We start from the raw sequence: 23,050 nt of genomic DNA, 5'->3' as shown, positions 1-23,050 counted from the left end.
TAAAAAAAAGACCACCACCACAAAAAGATAAATGTAACTATGTACCATTTCAAACTCTTCAAGAAGACTTCATTTTTAACCCAGAAGTAGCCTAACTTTGTGAATTCATGTCTTGTCCTCAAAATCATTGAAAATAGAGCTAGACAGGCTGACAGGACAAGGCATAGGGCTGCAACTGGCTTTCAGTCTCATAACCTTGCAGCCATGCTCCCCTGTAAAAATGTGTAATAAGGAAGAGCATTACCTGCAATTTCTGTCCACAAGATTTCCTCATAGTCTACAGGTATTATAAAATGCCTCAAATTCAAACAAGTGAACTGTTCCCGTTTTCTTCTTATACCTCACTCCTATAGTTGGTTTCTCCCTTAGTGTTCTGTGTTTATGTGTAATTTTTATTATTTAAAATAGTCTACCCTAGAGAGAGAAGGCATTCCTAAGTTTGGCAGACCTCATAACACTGGAGATTGAAAATCACTATAGCAAGAGTCAGAAATAGTGTTTCAGCCCATTAACAGAGTTGAAACTGTTTAACTTTTCGAACCCACCTCCTAGAGTAATGGAAATAAAAACAAAAATAAACAAATGGTACATAATGAAACTTAAAAGCTTTTGCACAGCAAAGGAAACCATAAACAAGAGGAAAAGACAACCCTCAGAATGGGAGAAAATATTTGCAAGTGACTCAATGGACAAAGGATTAATCTCCAAAATATATAAACAGCTCATACAGCTCAATATTAAAAAAACAAATAACCCAACCAAAAAATGGGCAGAAGACCTAAACAGACATTTCTCCAAAGAAGACATCTCCAAAGATGGCCAAGAGGCACATGAAAAGCTGCTTAACATCACTAATTATTAGAGAAATGCAAATCAAAACTACAATGAGGTATCACCTCACACCAGTCAGAATGACCATCATCACAAAATCCACAAACAACAAATGCTGGAGAAGGAGAACAGGGAACCCTCTTGCACTGCTGGTGGGAATGTAAACTGATACAGCCACTATGGAGAACAGTATGGAAGTTCCTTAAAAAACTAAAAATAGAATTATCATATGACCCAGCAATCCCACTACTGGGCATATACCCAGGGAAAACCATAATTTAAAAAGACATATGCACCCCCATGTTCATTGCAGCACTATTTACAATAGCCAGGTCATGGAAGCAACCTAAATGCCCATTGACAGATGAATGGATAAAGAAGATGAGGTACATATATACAATGGAATACTACTCAGCCATAAAAAGGAATGGAACTAGGTCACTTGTAGAGATGTGGATGGATCTAGAGACTGTCATACAGAGTGAAGTAAGTCAGAAAGAGAAAAACAAATATCGTATATTAACGCATATATGTGGAATCTAGAAAAATGATACAGATGAACCGGTTTGCAAGGCAGAAATAGAGACACAGACAGACGCAGAGAACAAACATATGGACACCAAAGGGGGAAAAGAGGGGCAGGATGAATTGGGAGATTGGGATTGACATATATACACTAATGTGGATAAAACAGATAACTAATAAGAACCTGCTGTATAAAAAATAAATAAATAAAAATATTTTCACACACCCCCCAAAAATAAATAAAATAAAATATCACCTGTCACTTTATCCCAAATCACTGCTAGTACCTATTCACATAATAGACAATTTTTCCTATTGGTTTCCTCAGTATATATTATAATGTCTACAACATAATGACTTACTATGTTACTCTTTAGTATACTTTTTAATCTAATGCCTATAGTTTTTAAGGCCATACTCAGGAATGATTATTTAATCTGTGTTAAATTCTACACTCATTGCATCTTTTATAAACATCCAACCTAGCACTGATTAAGGACATATCAAGTCAATGTATTCTTCTCAAATAGTCATTTGCCGTGCAAAATAATTTATAAATTACTCTGTAATATAAGCAAGTTTAGAGGTCTCAAATATAAGCCTTTTGGGATGGCAACACCTCACCTAATATTCAGGCACATAAGATATTTAACAGTATTTTAGAATACCTATGGCTTTCTATATACAGGCAATTGTTTCCAACCATGATAGAATAATAGGGAACAGACTAACTCTCCCACTTTAAAACAACTAAAAAAATAGGACAAATAAGAAACAATGATTTTCAGATGTTGGACAAAGTCCCATAAATGCCCAGGAAACTGCCTGGAAAGGGAGGGGGAAACTAAGCAAAGTCCAGCAGCAGAGGGAGGGGGAAACTAAACAAAGTCTAGCAATCTAAGATAAGGAGACAGAGTTGAGAATTCAGGAAGGCCAAGGTGTGTAAAATTCACAGGTAAGAGTACCAGAGAGGAGAGGTGCATCGTGAGAGCTCCACAGATCTGCAGAGTTCCTCTTCAGTCTTCATTAGTTCTTTTTTTTTTTAATTTTTATTGCAGTATAGTTGCTTTACAATGTTGTGTTAGTTTCTACTGTCTAGCAAAGTGAATCAGCTATACATGTACATATATCCTCTCTTTTTTGGATTTCCTTCCCACTTAGGTCACCACAGAGCACTGAGTAGAGTTCCCTGTGCTATACAGTAGGTTCTCATTAGTTATCTATTTTATACATAGTATCAATAGTGTATATATGTCAACCCCAATCTCCCAATTCATCCCACCACACCCCCTTCCCCCTTGGTATCTATATGTTTGTTCTCTAGTCTGTGTCTCTATTTCTGCTTTGTAAATAAGACTGTCTATACCAATTTTTTCAGATTCCACATATATGTGTTAATATACGATACTTGTTTTTCTTTTTCTGACTTACTTCATTCTGTATGACAGTCTCTAGGACCATCCATGCCTCTACAAGTGACCCAATTTCATTCCTTTATTATGGCTGAGTAATATTCCATTGTATATAGGCACCACATCTTCTTTATCCATTCCTCTGTTGATGGACATTTAGATTGTTTCCATGTCCTGGCTACTGTAAACAGTGCTGCAGTGAACACTGGGGTGCATGTGTCTTTTTAAATTATGGTTTTCCCTGGGTATATGCCCAGTAGTGGGATTGCTGGGTCATATGGTAGTTCTATTTTTAGTTTTTTAAGGAACCTCCATACTGTTCTCCATAGTGGCTGTATCAATTTACATTCCCACCAACAGTGCAAGAGGGTTCCCTTTTCTCCACACCTGCTCCAGCATTTATTGTTTGTAGATTTTGTGATGATGGCCATTCTGACTGGTGTGAGGTGATATCTCATTGTAGTTTTGATTTGCATTTCTCTAATAATTAGTGATGTTGAGCATTTTTTCATGTGTTTGTTGGCCATCGAATATCTTCTTTGGAGAAATGTCTATTTAGGTCTTCTACCCGTTTGTTGATTGGGTTGTTCTCTCAGAATAGGAAAAAATATTTGCAAACGAAGCAACTGACAGAGGATTAATCTCCAAAATATACAAATAGCTCATGGAGCTCAGAGTCTTCATTAGTTCTGATCAGTCATGCATATAAGGAAACTTGAGGCTGGGGAAAGAACCCTAGAAAGAAGCAGGTAGAACAATTCCCAGAACTCACACAAGACCAAGAATAATGGAAAAACTCATAATATACAGGCTCTGGGTGGAGTACCCTGAAGAGTACTGGGACAAAATTAACCCTATACTGAAGGCTGCTTGGTCCCACTAAAAAAAGCTTTTTAAAAGCAAGTTTCAAAAGGATCATGCTGTTTCCAAGTAATTTAACTGCATCCCAAAACAAAGCTCAAGAATATTTAGAGCAGGGCTTCCATGGTGGCACAGTGGTTGAGAATCTGCCTACCAATGCAGGGGACATGGGTTCGAGCCCTGGTCTGGGAAGATCCCACATGCCGCAGAGCAACTAGGCCCGTGAGCCACAATTACTGAGCCTGCATGTCTGGAAACTGTGCTCTGCAACAAGAGAGGCCGCAATAGTGAGTGGCCCCCACTTGCCGCAACTAGAGAAAGCCCTCACACAGAAACGAAGACCCAACACAGCCATAAATAAATAAATAAATAAATAAATTTTTAAAAATTTTAAAAAAAAGAATATTTAAAGCAATAGAAAAATATTTAGGACCTGAAAAGGTAAAATTCATAATGTCTGCCAAATCTAACTAAAAAACTTCCAGGTATTTAAAAAAGAGGTACATATAATGCAGAGAAGAGAAAGAACAATCAATAAAAAAACCCAGAGGGCTTCCCTGGTGGCGCAGTGCTTGAGAGTCCGCCTGCCGATGCAGGAGACGCGGGTTCGTGCCCCGTTTCGGGAAGATCCCACATGCCGCGGAGCGGCTGGGCCCGTGAGCCATGGCCACTGAGCCTGCGCGTCCGGAGCCTGTGCTCCACAAATGGGAGAGGCCACAACAGTGAGAGGCCCGCATAACGCAAGAAAAAAAAAAAAAAAAAAAAAAAAAAAAAAAAAAAAAAAAAAAAAAAACCCAGAGCCACAGAAACAGACCCACAGACATAGAAAACAAACTTATGGTTACCAAAGGGGGAGGCAGTGGGGGAGGGACAAATTAGGGGTATGGGATTAACAGATACAAACTACTAAACATAAAATAGATAAGCAACAAGAATTTATCTGTATAGCACAGGACATTATACCCAATATTTTATAATAACCTATAATAAAATATAATCTGCAAAAAAACTGAATCACTATGCTGTACACCTGAAACACAATACTGTAAATCAACTATACTTCAATAAAAACAAACAAAAAAACCACCCCAAAATGACAGATGATAGAAGTAGTACCCAAGGACATTTTAAAAATTGTATAAATTTATCCCATATATTCATGAAAACAGAGGAAAGCATGAGCATGTTAATGAGACAGAAAATTAAAAAGGAACCAAATCAAACTTCTAGAGATAAAAATTTAAATGTCTGAAAAGAAAACCTGATTAAATGAGACTAACAGTAGATTCAATACTTCAGAAAATTAATGAACTGAATCAACACAGCAATAGAAACTGTCCAAAATATAACACATAGAGAAAAAAAGAAAAAAAAATGAATCACATCAGTGAGCTATGGGACAAATTCAATCAACCCAATAAACATGTATTTAGAGTCCCTAAAACAAAGGAGAGGGAACAGAAAAAATATTACTGAAATAATGGAGAAAAAAATTTCCATATTTGGTGAAAACTATAAACCCACAGATCCAAGAAACTCAACAAATCCCAAAGGCATGAAGAAAATTGTAACATAAAGTATATGGGAATGATAAGCACCAAACTCAGGACAGTGGTTAATTCTGGGGGATGAGGCAGAGAAGGAAATCAGGGTGGAAAATAAAGGATCTTCAACTACGTAACATTTTAAGTTACCTTAAGCTAGGTAATAGGTACATGGAGAGTCAAAATATTCTCTTTGGTTTCTGTATAACAAAGATCTTTTTTTTCTAATAATGCTTACACAAAAAGAAAACAATCCAACAAGACAGTTGCCAAGAAGACAAAAAAATTTCAAAAACAGAAAGCAGATTGTAGCAAATGACATGAAGAAAAATCAGGAAAGGTAAAGGGCTAAAATAACATGGAAAAGGGATTTATGTTCTTTATCCTTTGCTACATCGATAAATTACTGAGTATGCAACATTTTAACATAAAGAAAAAGATTCTTTATTTTAAAAATCTACCATTTACTGAGCACTTAATATGTGTGTCAGACTCTGATGTAAGTTTTATATAAATTATCCCATTTCATACTTAAAGGCACCAAAGGAAGTGAGTTCTGCTTTCATCTCCACTTTACAGATGATGAAACTAAAAGAAGAGAAATTAAACAATCCACCCTACATTATACAATATAATGCAACAGACCTAAATACAGACATGGAAAGAAAATTACAGAATGATACATATATGGCTTTCATTTTAAATATATATATGAGCTAAACAATATATTCATTAACATATAGGATTAACTGAATAAACACATACCAAATGGTTAATGGTGGTTGTCTCAGAGAAAGAATATTTTAAAAAAGACTAACTTTCAACAATGTACATTTCTCTGTATATGTATGTTTTAAGATATGCCTGAATTATCTTTGTAATCAGAGAGTTTTTTTTTTTTAAGTAAATAACTGAAAAAGAGAGCAATTCCTGTGGAAAGAAGCATCAGAAGCCAGCTTACTGGATATTGGGAATGAGAAGGAAGGACAGAATAAATGTAAACTACTTTTTTCAAGAAGCTTAGCTAGGAAGAGAAGGAATACTATAGAGGTCCTACTGAGAAGAACTTTTTCCTGTTTGTCTGGTTTTCTTTTAATGGAATCTTTGAACATATTTATAGGATAAAAGGAAGAAGGGAACAAAGGTCCAAGAGAGAGGAAGAGGTTATAGATATTACATGAGAAGTGCAGAGAATGAGATTCCAAAGATAAAAGGATCAAGAGCACAACAGAAGCTGTTAATATTTATTTGAGACAGTGACTTTCACATAATTGAAAACATATTTTTCTAAAAAGTTAGGAATTTTTGCAGTAAGGATGTATTACTCTGGTAATCCAAACAAAGAGGGAGGGTTTTTTTTTTTTTAATTTCCATACATTTTACTGGGAAAAATTATATATGCATTCTATTCCAACTCAAGATCCCCATATTTTTCACATCTGAAGAAACAGAAACGGGAGGGTTTAAGAGCATATGAGAAGATATCAATGCTCTAGTACTGAAGATAGTAACAGATGCAGATATGGATATATAACAATCAAAATTATTTAAATGAGTTACTGAGAATGCCTTATAATCAAAACTCGTAAGTTAAGACTAATCGGGGATGCCTTCTTGCAGCACATAAGTCTATAACCACTGTGGCATACTTAAGCTTTAACAGAGATTTTTATTTTCTTAGTAACTATAACATTTTGCCAAGTTTTCTCCTAGATTAACAGCCTGGCATAATATGGTAGTTGTTTCACTTTTCTCATAACATTTCATTGTATTTCACTTCCATTTCAAAGTTATTGATTTAGGGGTATGTTCAGTTCTAGAACTGGCAACTACCATTTAAACACTGCGATAAGACTGTCAGAGATATAAACATAAAAACATAAAAATTACATAATAGTGAATGTAAAATAATAGCATAGTAGTCATCAAAATCACTTGCAGAAACATTTAATGTACAACTCAGTGCACAGACCTGTCAGTTTTGGTCTTGATGAAATTTTTCAATTACAGGGTTTTTGCATAAGGGTTGTACATTATTTCAAATTTTGTACATTTTATTTTCTTTGTAACACACCACTTAAAAACTGGAATTAAATGAGACAGCACTGTAAATCTGGCGGTACAGAGAGAGAGTTAAAACTAGTGTCTCTGGGATGTATTATCTGAGAGATAGACACATTCTGTTAGAGAAATAAACATTAGGGAGAAGGATGAAAACCTTGAGAACACTGATAAAGGAAACAGGAAAAGGAACTGACCACCAATACAAAGGACTGTCAACTACAATTCAAAACTGTGAAAGATTATGAAGCTGTGCTATAAAATTTGGTCAGCTGTCTTCTAAAGTCCATAGTAAGAACTGAAGTGGAGTTCTGCATTAATATAGAATTAAAAGATAGATGGTACCAAAAGTACTGAATTTGAATATGGACTCATAATAGCACTGTGTAGATAATAGCATTGTATCAATTTTAAATTTTCTCAGTCTGATAATTGTATACGAGATGTTTTTAGAAATGTTCATATAAAATAAAATAAATTTTTTAAGGAAAATATCCTCATTCATAGGAGATATGTGCTGAAGCATTTAAGGGTAAAAGATCATGATGTCTGCAATTTGCTCTCAAATGGGTCAACAAGAATAAAATTAAAAAGTGTGTGTATGTGTACAGAGAGCAAGCGAATGTGACAAAATGGTAATTTTACTATTCTTGTAAGTTTTCTGTAGATAAACATTTTTTTCAAAATAACAAATTTTTTACAAGAGAGAAATTGAAAAAAGGTCCAAAATAACAGTAAAATATAAGTCCTATAAGAAAAGTACAAAGTGCTATAGGCATTCAGAAGGGATTCATTTCGGAGAAAAGATGAGTGAAGACCTCACATGGAAGGTTTCTGAGCTGGGCCATGCAGGATAGGTAAAGTACAGACATTCCAGTTGGAATATATATACCAAACCATTTTCAGCAGCCACTGTTGCAGAGAGGGATTTCACTTTCTTATGTTAAATATCTCCTATTTTTTTCCTACAAACTTGCCTGTTATGTTTCTATCTCTATTAAAATTACTAGCTCTTTCTCTTATTTTATTAACTTTATTGTGGCATTTTCATTTGTCTAGGTAACAAATCCAATTACCAAGAAAGTTATTAAATAAAGTTAAGACAGAAACATCTGCCTTTGAAGGCTGAAGTTTTGAGTTCTAATCTCAGGTTTTCTACATGATAATAACGTAAGTTTGGGCAGTCACAACATCCCTGAACTACAGTTTGCTGAATTCTAAAGTTAGTATCAGCTCCAAGTACTAAAGACCAAAATCCGGCTTACCTCATATATATTAGGAGACTATACCAAGAATCCATGGTCCTATAACATCTCAAAATAAAATAATGTGTGTGAAGGTGCCCTTTAAAACTACACAATTTGAAAATAATAAAATTATTTTTATAATCCTTTCCTACGGAACGCGTGAACATGTTTTAAGAAAGGAAGAACGTAATGTATCAGTTTTAAAAATTAATACCATAAGCCATTATTCCTGGCTGATTCTAGTTCTGGGGCAGTGAAACTTCAAAATGAACTTGGGAAAACTGTGCCAGCATGCAAGGACATGCTGAAAGACTAATGACCTCATGTCAAGAGGACATGGAGGGATCTCTTCAAGAGATCCCCCAAATCTGGAGTAATCTGAGTATCCAAAGAATAATAACTGAAGTGGATTGTAAACACTAAATAAATAAAATCCTTCAGTCCATAGTGACATTTTTTTTTAAAGAGCAAGAAAAAGGGGGGAAACTTATCAGTCACTTTTGCAGGGGATCATCGCGCAAACAGAAAATATAAGCTTTACCCTATCTTTCTAGGAGAAACAAAGTTTCATCCCTAGCTGATGGAGATAAGTACTTTTTACAGAAGAATACCAACTAATAAATACAAATAGAATGATAAAATTAGAAGGGAAAATCAACATTTTGAAACCTCTAATGGAATGTGATTCAGGCAAGGATCATTAATGGGTGAATCAGGTAAATATTCACTCAATACAAGGTGCTAAAGTACTACCCCCATACATACTTAATAACTACAAAGAGAAAAACATAACTATACAAGGAGGACTTGGAGGTCACCACCTTTAAGTAATCATACTTATCATCAAAAGCACAACAACTTGATATTGTGTGCTTCCTGCTGCGATGCAACATGAAGTGCCATATATCACTATGAAGTCTGCTTACCAAAAATGAGTCTTATCAACCTTGACATCTAACTTCCTGTTATCAGAAATATAAGACTTAGTGGAATGATTTAAACAAAATGAACAGACTACTAAACAAATACACAATGGGTGTTATTCTATAAGACAACTGGCATGGTCTCTACAAAAAGTCAGTCATTTGAAAAGGGGGAAAAAAAAGATGGGGAGGCCATTCCTCTAGATTGTAAGAGAGTAAAGACAATGAACCAGATTTGATATGTGCCCTCCTGACTCATTCCAATGCCTGCCCCCAGATCTTCACATTTGCTTTCCACCCTGAGCAGCCCTAGCAGCACCTTGTGCCTCTGGCCTGCTGTCCACATCTCATCCTCTCACCTCCTCATTTGGGGCTTTCCTGCAAACCACAAAACCAAGTACCATATGCCCTGCACCCACAAATCCACAACCCTGAAGTGCAGGGGAATTCTTGCTCACTAGAAGCCAGCAGATAAATTCTTGCCCTTTCCCTCCTTGGATGCAGTATATATGGCTTCTCATGGATGCAATACCCAGGATCCAGCAATCGGTCACACTTAGTGGCAGGAAGCATTCCTGTATTAGTTTTTCCTTATTTCCAGCTTATTCAACTTTTCCCTCACTTGGGCTTCCTAGCAGTGAATGAACTCCCTAAACAAAGTACATAATAGCACATTAGCCCTCTGCCTCAAGTTCTGTTAGTAGGGAAATCCAGATAATAGCAGAGACTTAATGTTCAAATGCAGTACATGAATCTTAACTGGATTCTGACTTTTTAAAAGTCCTAAAAGATAGATCAGAAACGACTGTATGGATTGGAGAGAAAATTTAATAATTATTAACTTTCTTAGGTGTGATAATAGTTCAAAGGTTACACAGGAGAATGTCTGACTATTCTTACTCATAGGAGATATGTGAAGTTTTTACATTTTAAGTGCATGATGTCTGCGCCTGATTTTCAAATAGTTTCCCCAAATACACATATAGAGAAAAGGCAAATACTAAAAAATATTAGTAACTGTTGACTCTATATGGATGTTTGTTGGTCTGTTCTTTCAATTTTACTGTACTTGGAAATGTTTTATGATAAAAAGAAAAAAATATAATTACCTTTAGCCTATTACTTAACTATAATATGGAAAGAACCACAGTTCTCACTTCATTCGAAAAACATTTACTGAACAACTACTACGTGCAAATACTAATATATTTCAGTAAATAAGACAGTCCCTAACTTCAGGTACTTACACTCAGGTAGAGAGACTAAAATACACACAAAATAATGTACACTGGAGCATTTAATTATGACAGTAATGAATACTATCAAAGAGGTAGAAAGTGCTATAATAGGAGCTCTGGCAATCTGAGAGGTAAAAGAAGCCTTCTATCAGGAAGTGACCTTGTAGTGATCCTTGACTCTTGTAGTGATCTCTGACTCTTACAACCCATTTCCAAACTGTCCTCAAATCCTTGAGATGTACACTCAAAATATCTCATAATTCAGCCATTTAGCACCTCCATTATCACACTTTGGTTCAAGCCTATATCTATCCTTAACTGGACAACTGAAACAGATTCCTAACAGGTCTCCTGCTTCTACCCTTACTACAGTACATTTTCAACAAAATAGCCTGAATGATCCTTTTAAAGTTTAGGTTAAATGAAGTCACTCCTCTGCTCCAAAACTGCAAAAGCTTCACATGATCTGCCCCCAGCTTACCCTCTGACCTCATCTCCCATTACTCTCTCCCTTTCTCACTCTGCTCTAGCCATACTGGCCATCTTGCTATTTCTCATATATTCTAGCCTTCTTCTTGCCTTAGTCTTTGCAGTGGTTATCCCCCAAATAGCTGCATCAACTTCCAATTCTTTGTACAAGTATCACTTCAACAAGGCCCATTAGAAATACCCTACTTAAAACTACAAAGCACACCCCCCCCATCTGGCATTCCATCTGCCCCCAGCTTACCCTCTGACCTCATCTCCCATTACTCTCTCCCTTTCTCACTCTGCTCTAGCCATACTGGCCATCTTGCTATTTCTCATATATTCTAGCCTTCTTCTTGCCTTAGTCTTTGCAGTGGTTATCCCCCAAATAGCTGCATCAACTTCCAATTCTTTGTACAAGTATCACTTCAACAAGGCCCATTATAAATACCCTACTTAAAACTACAAAGCACACCCCCCCCATCTGGCGTTCCTGCTCCCCTTAATCTGCTCTACCTTTTTTCCTCTCACATCACTTGTCACCTTCTGACACACTAGATAAATTCATGATATACAATAGGTGCTCAGTATTTGACATTTAAAATAAAATGCTAAAAATGAGCAGGAGTTTGGCAAAAGAAATAAGAATCTTCTCACAGAGGGAACATTATGTGGGGACCCCGAGCTAAGAGGAACCAGTGACCAAAGAAGGAAAGCACTCTAAAAGATGAGTGAAGAAACAGGCAGTGGCCAAGTAACTCAGGATTTCTGAGTCTCATGAGGGATTTCCTACTTCACTCTGAGAGAAATGGAAAACCAATGAAAGGTAATAACATAATCTGCATTTTATAAAGATAAACTTGGAAGCAAACTGGCCATAAATTCAAAAGGGGAAAGTGTGAATGCAGACAGGCCAAAAATCTAGGCAAAAAATCAGGGTGGTTTAGACTAGAGTGGCAAGAATGGAGACACACTGGAATGCTGATTCATGTGAAATTTTGCAAACTGCAGCACAAATTAGATGTAAACGTGAAAAGCAAAATAAAAGCTTCTGACAAATAATAGAGTATCTTTATCACCTAGGAGTTGGAAAACACTTCAGTAGGCACAAAAAGCATTAAACATAAATTGGACTATATTAAATTTAAGAAGTCTTGATCATTAAAAGACTTCACTAAGAAAAGCATGCTTCAGAGTGGGAGAAAATATACATTACACATATACCTGACAAAAGAATCATATCCAGATAGAGACCTCCTACAAATCAATAAGACAGAAGATGTAAAGCAACAAAAAAAGTGTTAAAGACTTGGACACTTCAAAAAGATAGCAAAATGCACAATAAACATACGAAATGGTGTCTGTTAATTGTTAATCTTATTAATGATAGGGAAAGTACAAATACAACAATATGAAGTACCAGTACACACCTAATGGAATGGCTGAAATTATTAATAAAAAGACTGACAATAACAAGTGTTGACAATTATGCGAAACAAATGAAACTTGCACATACTGGTGGTAATTATAAAAACAGGCATAATCACTCTGCAAAACAGTTTCCATTACGTTCTAAAACTAAATGTATCATTTTCATAATTGGGTATATACCCAACAGAAATGCATACACAGGTGCCGAAAAAACATACACACTCAGTTCTGCTATAATGTTGTTCTGAAAATGCAAATTTGTTCCAACACAACTGATATATTAGGAAACAGTATGAACAAAGCACAAATTTCATGTTTGCTTATGCTCAATCATATCTATGAGAAACACTAGGTAAGGGCAGAAAACTGAACCCCGAAGAAATGAGCCACATAGGAATACATAAAATGCACATATTTCAAGGCTTTAGCTTGAGTGTTACGAGTCACACTCATCCATATCTGGTGTTATAACTTTTCATCCACTTTCAGATAATTCTCCCTGCCAGCACTTCACAGTAACTCACAAGTTGCAACCCGAACACACACTCCCATGGCAAACAAGATTTTTTTCAAGGTAAAATGTGATATTTATTGTAATATTATGCATTTCTTAGTCACGTAACATGTGTGAAACTGTGCTGCCATTTTTATTAGGTTCTTACCTTTTTTAAATGTGGCACTCACCAAGTTTTACGTTTTGAGTCCCCTATTTTCTCAAGACACAAGCCCTGTGGTTTTTACTGCACACCTTTGCATAGTATGATGATTTTTAAGAACTTATGCTATGGCAGAAATAACTATAAAAGAATATTCAAAGCAGCACTAACCCAAAACTGGAAACAAGTAAAATATCCACCATCAAGAGAATGGATAAATATAGTGTGGTGTATCATACAATGGAATATTATACAGCAGTAATAATGAAAAAACTTCAAATCATGGAAGAAATTCACAAATGTAAGAAAAAAGCTAAACACAAGAAGCTAGAGTACATACAGTATAAATGTGTTAATATAGTTTTAAAAGAGGCAAAAAACACCAACACAATGGTGTTAGAAATCAGGATGGTCCTTTGAGGAAAAGGGATTAGGTAGTGAATAGGAAAGGTACAAGGGAGATTTTGGGGATACTGGTACTTTTTTTTTTTAATTGAGATTTAACGGACATACCATAAAATTCACCAAATTATAAAGTGTACTATTCACTGGTTTTTAGTCTATTCAGAGTTGTGCAATGATCATCACTATCTAATTACAGAATCCGTTAGCAGTCATTTCATTTTTTTCCCATGGCCTGATGTATTCACAATGCAGTAATTCATCAAGCTGTACATTTATAATTTGTGGACCTTTATATATGAATATTACAAAGAACTTCAATAAATTTTTTAAAGTTAGTATTTAGAGGACTTCAGATTAAACCGGGCAGGCTGAATATACACTTCAACTCTGTCTCCTAACTCTACTTAAAGCAGATGGATTACTTTAAAGCATTACATACAAGGTCAAAGAGAAGGGGAAAAGAGATATCCTCCCTATACCACTGAGTCAGATAATTTCCCTCCCATAAAGATGAACTCAGAAGGAGTTCCATCAGTCCCCATCTGATACAGGAGACCTAGAGACAGCAGGGACAACTGAAAACGAGAGTACGTTACTGAAAGTGGGTATTCTTCTTAACCTACCTAAATTAATACTTTCTTTTTTCACAGAATCATACTATATCTTCTGATCTGCAACCTGCTTTCAATCATTTAATAACATATAGTAGATAAAGAGACTATATTTTTATGCCTGCTATTTTATATTACATTAAGTGGCTGTATATTGTTTATACAGTTTCTTACTGATAATCATTTAGATTGTTTTTGTTTTTATTAATATTACAAATAATACTGCAATAAGCAGGCATATATTTTTTAATATATATTAATTTTTGAGAGTACATCTGTGACATATACTGGATCAAAGGATATGAATATATACTGTCAGGCTGTCTTTCAAACCTGCTGCACCACTGTATTCTCCTACCAACAGAATAACAGTTTCTGCTTCCTCACATTTAATTAATGTTTGACAATAAAGTTAGTTAAAAATATTCTGTCAAGTTAATTTGCATTTTTTAAAGTTACATTGAACATCTCTTCATAGGCTTATTGGCCCATTTGTATTTCTTTTTCTCCAAACTGCCTGTTCATGTCCTTTGGTCACTTCCCTATTGAATTTAGCTTTTTGCTTCTTATTGATCGGTAAGAGGTTTCTTGAGTTAAAAGGGTTAGAAATTAGTTCCTTTTCATAAATGTGAGAAAATTTTTTTCCAGTGTAACATTTCTTATTTGTTCATTGTATCTTTTAAGATACAGAAATTCTATAATCAAAGTTCAAACAATCAAACTTTGTAAAATCCACAAAGAAATTCTACAGTCAGTATTCTTAACCTTTTTGAATTTTTCAAGGTTTTCTTTGTTGTGCTTAGAAAAAAAGCTTTCCCTCTATCCAAAAAGGACTGAAAAGTTTATTTTTATGGTTTCATTTTTTTTTAACCTTTTGATCCATTTGAAACATACTGTATCATCAGGAATAGGACTGCCACAGACTAAATGTTTGTGTCCCCCTCCAAATTCACAGGTTGAAATTCTAACCCCCAACGTGACAGTATTGGAGTGGCCAAAAAGTTCCTTCGGTTTTAAGTAAAAATGAAAGACATATTTTTCATTTTCACCAAGAATTTTATTGAACAATGTACTCACTGTTTTGTTCCACTACCTTCTGCCATTTTTCAGGCAACTTCATAATTCCATCTTCCAAAAATTTTCATCTTTTTGAGCAAAGAACTCTTCCAGGTGCCTTTTATAGTCTTCCAGGGAACTGAAATTTTTTCCATTAAGAGAATTTTGTAAAGACCGAAATAAATGGAAATCCTAAGGTGCAATGCCTGGTGAATATGGCAGATGAGTCAGATCTTCCCAGCCAAGCTGTAACAATTTTTGCCTGGTCATCAAAGAAACATGCGGTCACCCTGATGGAAGATTATGCATTTTCTGTTGACTGATTCCGGAAGCTTTTCATCGAGTGCTGCTTTCAGTTAGTCTAATAGGGAGCAGTACTTGTTGGAATTAAACATTTGGTTTTCCAGAAGGAGCTCATAATAGAGGACTCGCTTCCAATCCCACCATATACACAACATCACCTCCTTTGCATGAAGACCGGCCTTTGGTGTGGTTGGTGGTTGTTCATTTTGCTTGCCCCACCATCTCTTCCGTTCCACATCATTGTACAGTATCCACTTTTCACTGCCCGTCACAATTTGTTTTAAAAATGGATAACATTTCATTACGTTTAAATAGAGAATCACATGCAGGAACACTGTTAAGAAGCTTTTTTTCACTTAACTTACGTGCAACCCAAACATCAAAGCAATGAACATAACTAAGCTGGTGCAAATGATTTTCAACGCTTGATTTGGATATTTTGAGTATGTCGGCTATCTCCCACATGGTATAATGGTGATTGTTCTCACTTAATGTCTCAATTTGATGGCTATCAACTTCAACTAGTCTACCCAACTGTGGAGAACTGTCCAGTGAGAAATCTCTAGCACAGAACTTTGCAAACTACTTTTGACACATTCGATTAGTCACAGCACCTTCTCCATACACTGCACAAATCTTTTTTTGCGTTTCAGTTGTGTTTTTACCTTTCTTGAAATAATAAAGCATAATATGCCAAAAATGTTTTCTTCCATCTTCAATATTAAAATGGCTACACAAAAATTCACCAATTCTGATACGTTTTTTTTTTAAATGTACACTGATATGACAGCTGTCACAATACAATCTAACAAAAATTTTTTCAAATGAAGTTAAAGGCAACTAAGCACTAATAGAGCCATCTTACAGACAAAACTGAGTGAACTTTTTGGCCAACCCAATATTAAGAAATGGGGCCTTTGGGAAGTGATTAGGTCTTGAGAGTGGAGCTTTTGTGAATGGCATTAATGCCTTTATAAAAGAGACCCCAGAAAGCTTCTTCACACCTTCCTCAATGATAAGGACATAGCAAGAAGATGGCCATCAATGAACCAGGAAGTGAGATCTCACTAGACAGTGAATCTATTAGTGACCTGATCTTAGACTTCCCAGCCTCCAGAACTGTAAGGAATAAATCTGTGTTGTTTATAAGCCACTTAGCCTATGGTATTCTGTTATAGGAGCCCCAAAGAACTAAGATAGAATAGTGCATCCTTCTTTGTTGGAATTTCTCCTTAAATCAAATAATTTCTCCTACTCTTGCATTTTGCTTCCTTTCATATATTCTTCTTTACAATCTCTAAAAGTAATTGTTCTTATTTTAGAATAGATTTGTTTTTATAAAAATGACACATGCTCATTATTTTTAAAAAGTAACAGAAAAGTACTAAAAAAAATAAAATCCCCATTACCCACAATCATTAATATTAAGCAAACATATGCAAACATCTCACTAGACATACGTTCAAAGTAAAAGACATACCAAAACCAAAAAAAGTTATAACTAAATGGAATACTAATTATGTCACTTTAAAAATAAATGGTATTGGGCTTCCCTGGTGGCGCAGTGGTTGAGAGTCCACCTGCCGATGCAGGGGACACGGGTTCGTGCCCTGGTCTGGCAAGATCCCACATGCCGCGGAGCGGCTGGGCCCGTGAGCCATGGCCGCTGAGCCTGCACGTCCGGAGCCTGTGCTCCTCAATGGGAGAGCCCACAACAGTGAGAGGCCCGCGTACCACAAAAAAAAAAAAATGGTATTAATTTTCATTTTACTACATCAGAAGAAATAGAAGAAACACAGTCACAAGGCCACATATTAACTGACAAATGGGAATCTGGCAAGAGTTAGATCAGTTACCAACTGTTAAAAAAAAAAAAAAAAGACAAGAAAGAAAAGTGGACAGATGCTTTACAAGACAAAGATTTTTACTTTAAGAGAAAAAGAGAGGCAAGCCCTGGTGGAAATTGATCAATCTCAAATAATTTCTGCAACAGTAACTCTCTTTAAGATAGTCCTGCAAAAGTGAACAGAAAGTGAAAGAGACAAGATCATGTTGCATGCAATTTTGTCAGAAAAAGATTACCTTACTTTTTAATCCAAAAATTAGTGCACAGTGTAATAATAATCTAATTTTTTTGTACAAGACAAAATATTTTCATGATTTTAATTTTTTTCAAGTTATAGTCCAATAAAAACTTTTTTTGCATTTGTTTTGAGTCAGTGGATTCTCTTCAACTGTAAAACACTTAAGGTGAATTAAATTATCCAACTCTCTTTTCAGTCCCAAACACTGTGCCCCTAAGAGTTTAAAGTAGGAATTGAAATGAGAGATCAAGTTAAAGGTCACTTAGCCAAGTTTTCTGTCCAAATGAAGCATAAATGAATGGGTAATAGGGGAACATACTTTCTTTCTTTCCCTCAAAAGAAATCAAATCTCCAAATATTCCAAACATTTTTTTTAAGTCTTACGACTGTCATCCACCAGTGTGTTTCAAAACTATTTGCATTTTCAGACTAACATCTTCAGGGTATCCTGTCCTCTCTGAAAAACAGTACTTCCCCTTAACTGACCTTAGCTCACAGATTTTTCTCTTTTTAAAAATCTAGGACTTGATGGATATATCCCCATGTTCCCCTTACTAAGTCCACCCATGAATGGGTACAGATTTCAAATATTACTACAGTATCTTCCATGCACCAAGCCCTAAACAACATTTTGTAACCATACTCCCTTCTCCTCCACATTCCTAATTAATAAGATCTGATATTTCGGTCTGAAAGGCCTTATTCTCCTCTTAATTTTAGATACCTTTATTATGTCCATAATATACCTTTCAGGACATGCAGAAACCAGCAATGCAAAAAGCATTCTAGGTACCAGTGCCTCATAATTTTATAAAAGTTGAAATGTTTCCAATACCATTCTTAATGGAATTCAATGCACAGTTGATCTTTCAGACTGAAATCTATATGGAAATTAACTTGCAGCTTGCAGAACTGTCCACTTATTTAACCTTAATGAACATTTACTGGTTACAATGATCAGGCCATTATCTAAACAATCACCTATAAAAACAGACAAATCAACTTCAAGAACTCTATATGCTTTTTTTTTTTTTTTTTTTTAAACTGTTAACTAAACTATCTAACTAAGTTCCTTATGAGTAGCAGCAACCTTCTACTGAGATGTGTGCTTTTTTTTCTTGCGGTACGCGGGCCTCCCACTGTTGTGGCCTCTCCCGCTGCGGAGCACAGGCCCCGGACGCGCAGGCCCAGCGGCCATGGCCCACGGGCCCAGCCGCCCTGCTGCACGTGGGATCCTCCCGGACCAGGGCACGAACCCACGCCCCCTGCATCAGCAGGCAGACTCCCAACCACCGCACCACCAGGGAAGCCCAAGAACTCTATGCTTTATAACCATAGCTGAGCATCATAAATCAGACAATAGAAAAATAATTAAGTTATTAAATAAGCCAATTCCCTTAAAATTTAACATGTTTCTTAAAATTTCTTAACCTAGGACCACAGTAAATGTGAAATAGAAACTGTATTACTGATTAACATTTTAAAAATCTATCTGAAATGGACTAACATAAGTGCAAATGATATATCTATTAAAGGGAATGGAAACTGAAACTATCTAAGAGAAAATGATGAAAATAAGAGAAGAGAAAAATAAAGATACATAGGCAATACAATATTACATTCTCTAACCAAAGAGAAAAATACAAGGACATACTACGATTAGTAAAGAGAACTGTGAAATGGGTATTAAGATGCCTAAAATCTAAAGGTAAACTTGCCCAAATTAGCCGAATAAGCTAGGTCAAGTCATTCCTTTTCTTCTGGATCTCAGTTTCCTCATCTTTAAGATGAAGGGGAGGGATCAGATGTTCTCTGATTCTTCCTGCTCTAAAATTCTATAGTTCTATGTTATTTATTATAAGAGAAAACTGAGAATCTGCTTCATTACCAGAGGGCTGTCTGGTTGCTGCCTACCACTACTTTTCCCTGATTCAATTTTCCAGGCACTTCTCCAGCAGTAAGATACTAGAATCAAAGTCAGTCAGACAACCACCTTCAAATGACTAATGTTCCTCAGACAGAATCCTCATTACAAAATGCTTCATATCTCTGTTATATCTACCAGCAACAGCAGATCACAACAAAAAAAGAACATTACTAAAACAGTTATAAACACTCAAAGAAGTAAGAGTTTTAGCTACAAAAAAATAGAGAAACCAATGCTGTCCTTAAGATTTCTTGATCAGTCTCTAGTGAGATTTAACAATTCAAGCCAATAAACAGAGAATCCGTGTAGCAACTGCTTTCTGAGAAAAAATACCAGAGCAAAACCATCTTTTCAAAGTAGTTTCCATCTAATTACTACACAGATGGGGCCTCACTAAGGTCTACCATGCAAAGTAATTTTTAATAAAGTAATATACTTTAAGTAATATTAATAAGCCTGAAGCATTGATAATACTAAGTAAGACTAAAGTAGTACTTTAATAGTCAAGTATTTCAGACCTTGAACCATTCACAACATTTTAAGACAGGGGTACCAGAAATTCTGAGCTTATCCTTTCAAAAGTATTTTTAATCCCATCCTTTATATTCTATTATAAATGATACTTCCACAAAATATCCATTTTAATAAAATGAGAAAACTTAGGAGCCCCAATTAATTGATCACTGAAAAAAAGCTTAAGGAAAAGTTTTTTTATCTTACCTCTACACTAGGGCTAAGGCTACTTGGTAGTGTTTCTGAAGTCACAGTAGTGCTTGGAAGGCTGGAAATTTCCCAAGTATTCACAGGCTGTATTGGTTCAGACTGCTTTGAACGATCTATACATTTTGGATTATCCAGTAAGGTCACTTCATAAAATTCTTGAATATCTAGATGTGAGGAAAGGAAAAGAAAAATTCAAAAGTATTTAAATTTTCTAATTAAACTATGCATTGCTGAAACAACATAACTCAAAAGCAAAATTTTTACTCTAGATTAGTAAAATAAATCCAATCTTATAATGTACTTATACAGTGAATATTTTCTCATTTTATTATGTCACAGTCATATCAGAACATGCAGGGCACAGTGTAAAAGTCATAGGCTTTTTATACTTCGAAGTCAGTGCTGAGTTCAAATCCCTATTCCATCATCAATTAGCTACATGTATAGGCAAGTTACTTAATCTCTGATAACTTGCTTTGTATCACTGTGAATTGTTTCAAGTATTCAGTGCAATACATGTAAAGTGCACACTGGCACACACTCAGCTCCTGGCAGACAGTAGTTAATACTATTATTGTGAATTCTGTAGACATAAGTCATCACTGATATTTTATATTTTTGTATCACCAATATCCAGGCTGGGAATGTAAACCCCTCAAGTGGTTTCAACTGCCCTTGTAACCAAAGTAAAACAAAAGAAGAATAATACATTAAAATAAAATCAAAGAACTAGGAAGTATTTTTTAGATAGCCTCGAATTTGAATATTTGAAATAGTAAGTTAAAATATTTTGTTATTTTAGAAATAATCAGTTCAAAGTATGACAAAACTCTGAAAGAAATGATAAATGTACTTATAGCAACACAGGATAATTTGGAAGATCAAGTTACTCTGCTATCAGCTGGAATTATATGAACTTAGTATATTAACACTGGTTATTCATGCTGCTCAGAAGCTCTGAGTGGTAGTTATATCATGTTTAACTACCCCACTACTAGTTTTTTATCCACCTCCTGGTATAATTTTGAGTTGATTTTTTTTAAAGGAGGGAAATTATTATTTAGCAGTAAAGATGGGGTATTATATTGTACAGAATCAAATAAAATAACTGTAAATAATATTTAGAAAGAATAACTTTTATTTCTTGTTTTCTCAATATGATTAAAAGATTAGTATCTCCCTTAAAAAACAACATCAGGGGCTTCCCTAGTATCGCAGTGGTTGAGATTCTGCCTGCTGATGCAGGGGACACGGGTTCGTGCCCCAGTCTGGGAAGATCCCACATGCCCTGGAGCGGCTGGGCCCGTGAGCCATGGCCGCTGAGCCTACGCGTCTGGAGCCTGTGCTCCACGACGGGGAAAGGCCACAACAGTGAGAGGCCCGCATACCACAAAAAAAAAAAAAAAAAAAACATCAGAAGATACTAGAGACAAAGTAACTCCCTTTTTAGTTTTGATAACCAGTGGAATTGTAGAACTTTCTAGATAAAGGGCTAATAAAAACTCAGGTCTGACAGTGAGAATAATATCGGCCTACTTCACAGGATGTTAATATTGCTGCAGAAAATTGTATGTGAAAGCATTTTATAAACCATGAATCACTATATAAAACTGTTCACATAACCATCATGGAAAAAATTAAAAACTCAAATTCAGAGCATTAGCTACAAATGGTTCTTACCAAACAAAAATTGTTTAATCTGAACCTAAATCAAGTCTTTAGAACCAACTTCTAGTTCAGAGGGAATACAGGGGACAGAGGAACAAGTTAAATGACACCAGAAAAGAAATCAACAAAATTGATTCAGAGGGAGACATTCTACAAGACAAATGGCCTGGTATCTTTAGAAAGCAATGTCACCAAAGGGAAAATAAATTGTTTGAAAGTAAGAATTTCTGTATAAAGGAAACAAAAAAGACACACCAACTAACTGCAATGTCAGAGCCTTAACTGGTGTGTGTGTGTGTGTTTGGGGAAGGCTGGGGAGGGGGGATGAACTATAAAAGATATTGTGACAAGAACAGGGAAACTTAAATACAGACTATTTTCCAGAAAATATTAGGGAAAAATTTTTTTTTCTGGAAGATATATATGTGTGTGAGAGTATGTATACATTTATGTAGCAGGACATGTATTTCTATATATGTAAGAGGTATATTTTTTATATATGTAGGAGATAAATATTTGTAGATCTATCTACCTACCTGTCTATGGAGATCTCCTACCCCCCAAATCAAACAAACAAAAAACAGAGCTCCTAGTACAGTATTATGCCACCCAAGAGCACTAAATCAGTGTTGATCAACTGGCTAGTTACCAGTCTCAATATAAATAGCCCACAACACTACATAAAATTTTTATTATATTATCCAATACTGTAAGTCAAGTTTCAAATCTTAAATTTCTATGTGACCTTTCATTCTATAATTAGCAGAAATACTGATATATTGTCCTTTTAATAACATCTCTTAAAATTTTAGGCCAGTGCTGTCCAAAATAACTATCTGCAGTGATAAATGTTCTATAGCTATACTGTCCAATACGGTAGCCACTAGCTATATATGGCTCTTGAGCATTTAAAATGTGACTAGTGTGACTAAGGAACTGAATTTATAATTTTATTTAGGTTTAATTAATTTAGGTACCCACATATGGCTAATGGCTATGGTAGAGGACAACAGAGATCTAGACTAATATAATTCAGAGTAACACTTTACTATCTAGTATGGTCAAGAATAAAGTGT

General features: G+C 35.4%; 1 protein-coding gene across 4 annotated transcripts in view; it reads right to left on the bottom strand.

Annotated features, from left to right (window-relative positions):
- The window catches only part of DLG1 (discs large MAGUK scaffold protein 1), a 296,591-nt gene that overhangs the window by 256,821 nt on the left and 16,720 nt on the right, over positions 1–23,050 (bottom strand). For all 4 annotated transcript variants that reach the window (XM_007465853.1, XM_007465852.1, XM_007465854.1 and 1 more), the window contains one exon: positions 20,304–20,470. In XM_007465853.1, the coding sequence (XP_007465915.1) occupies positions 20,304–20,470 (167 nt within the window). The remainder of the gene's footprint in view (positions 1–20,303; positions 20,471–23,050) is intronic.

Source organism: Lipotes vexillifer, unplaced genomic scaffold (assembly GCF_000442215.2).
Source record: "Lipotes vexillifer unplaced genomic scaffold, Lipotes_vexillifer_v1.1 scaffold853, whole genome shotgun sequence".
NCBI classification, from domain to species: Eukaryota; Metazoa; Chordata; class Mammalia; order Artiodactyla; family Lipotidae; genus Lipotes; species Lipotes vexillifer.
Note: the sequence above shows the minus strand (reverse complement) of the source record. Positions and strands in the feature narration are given on the sequence as shown.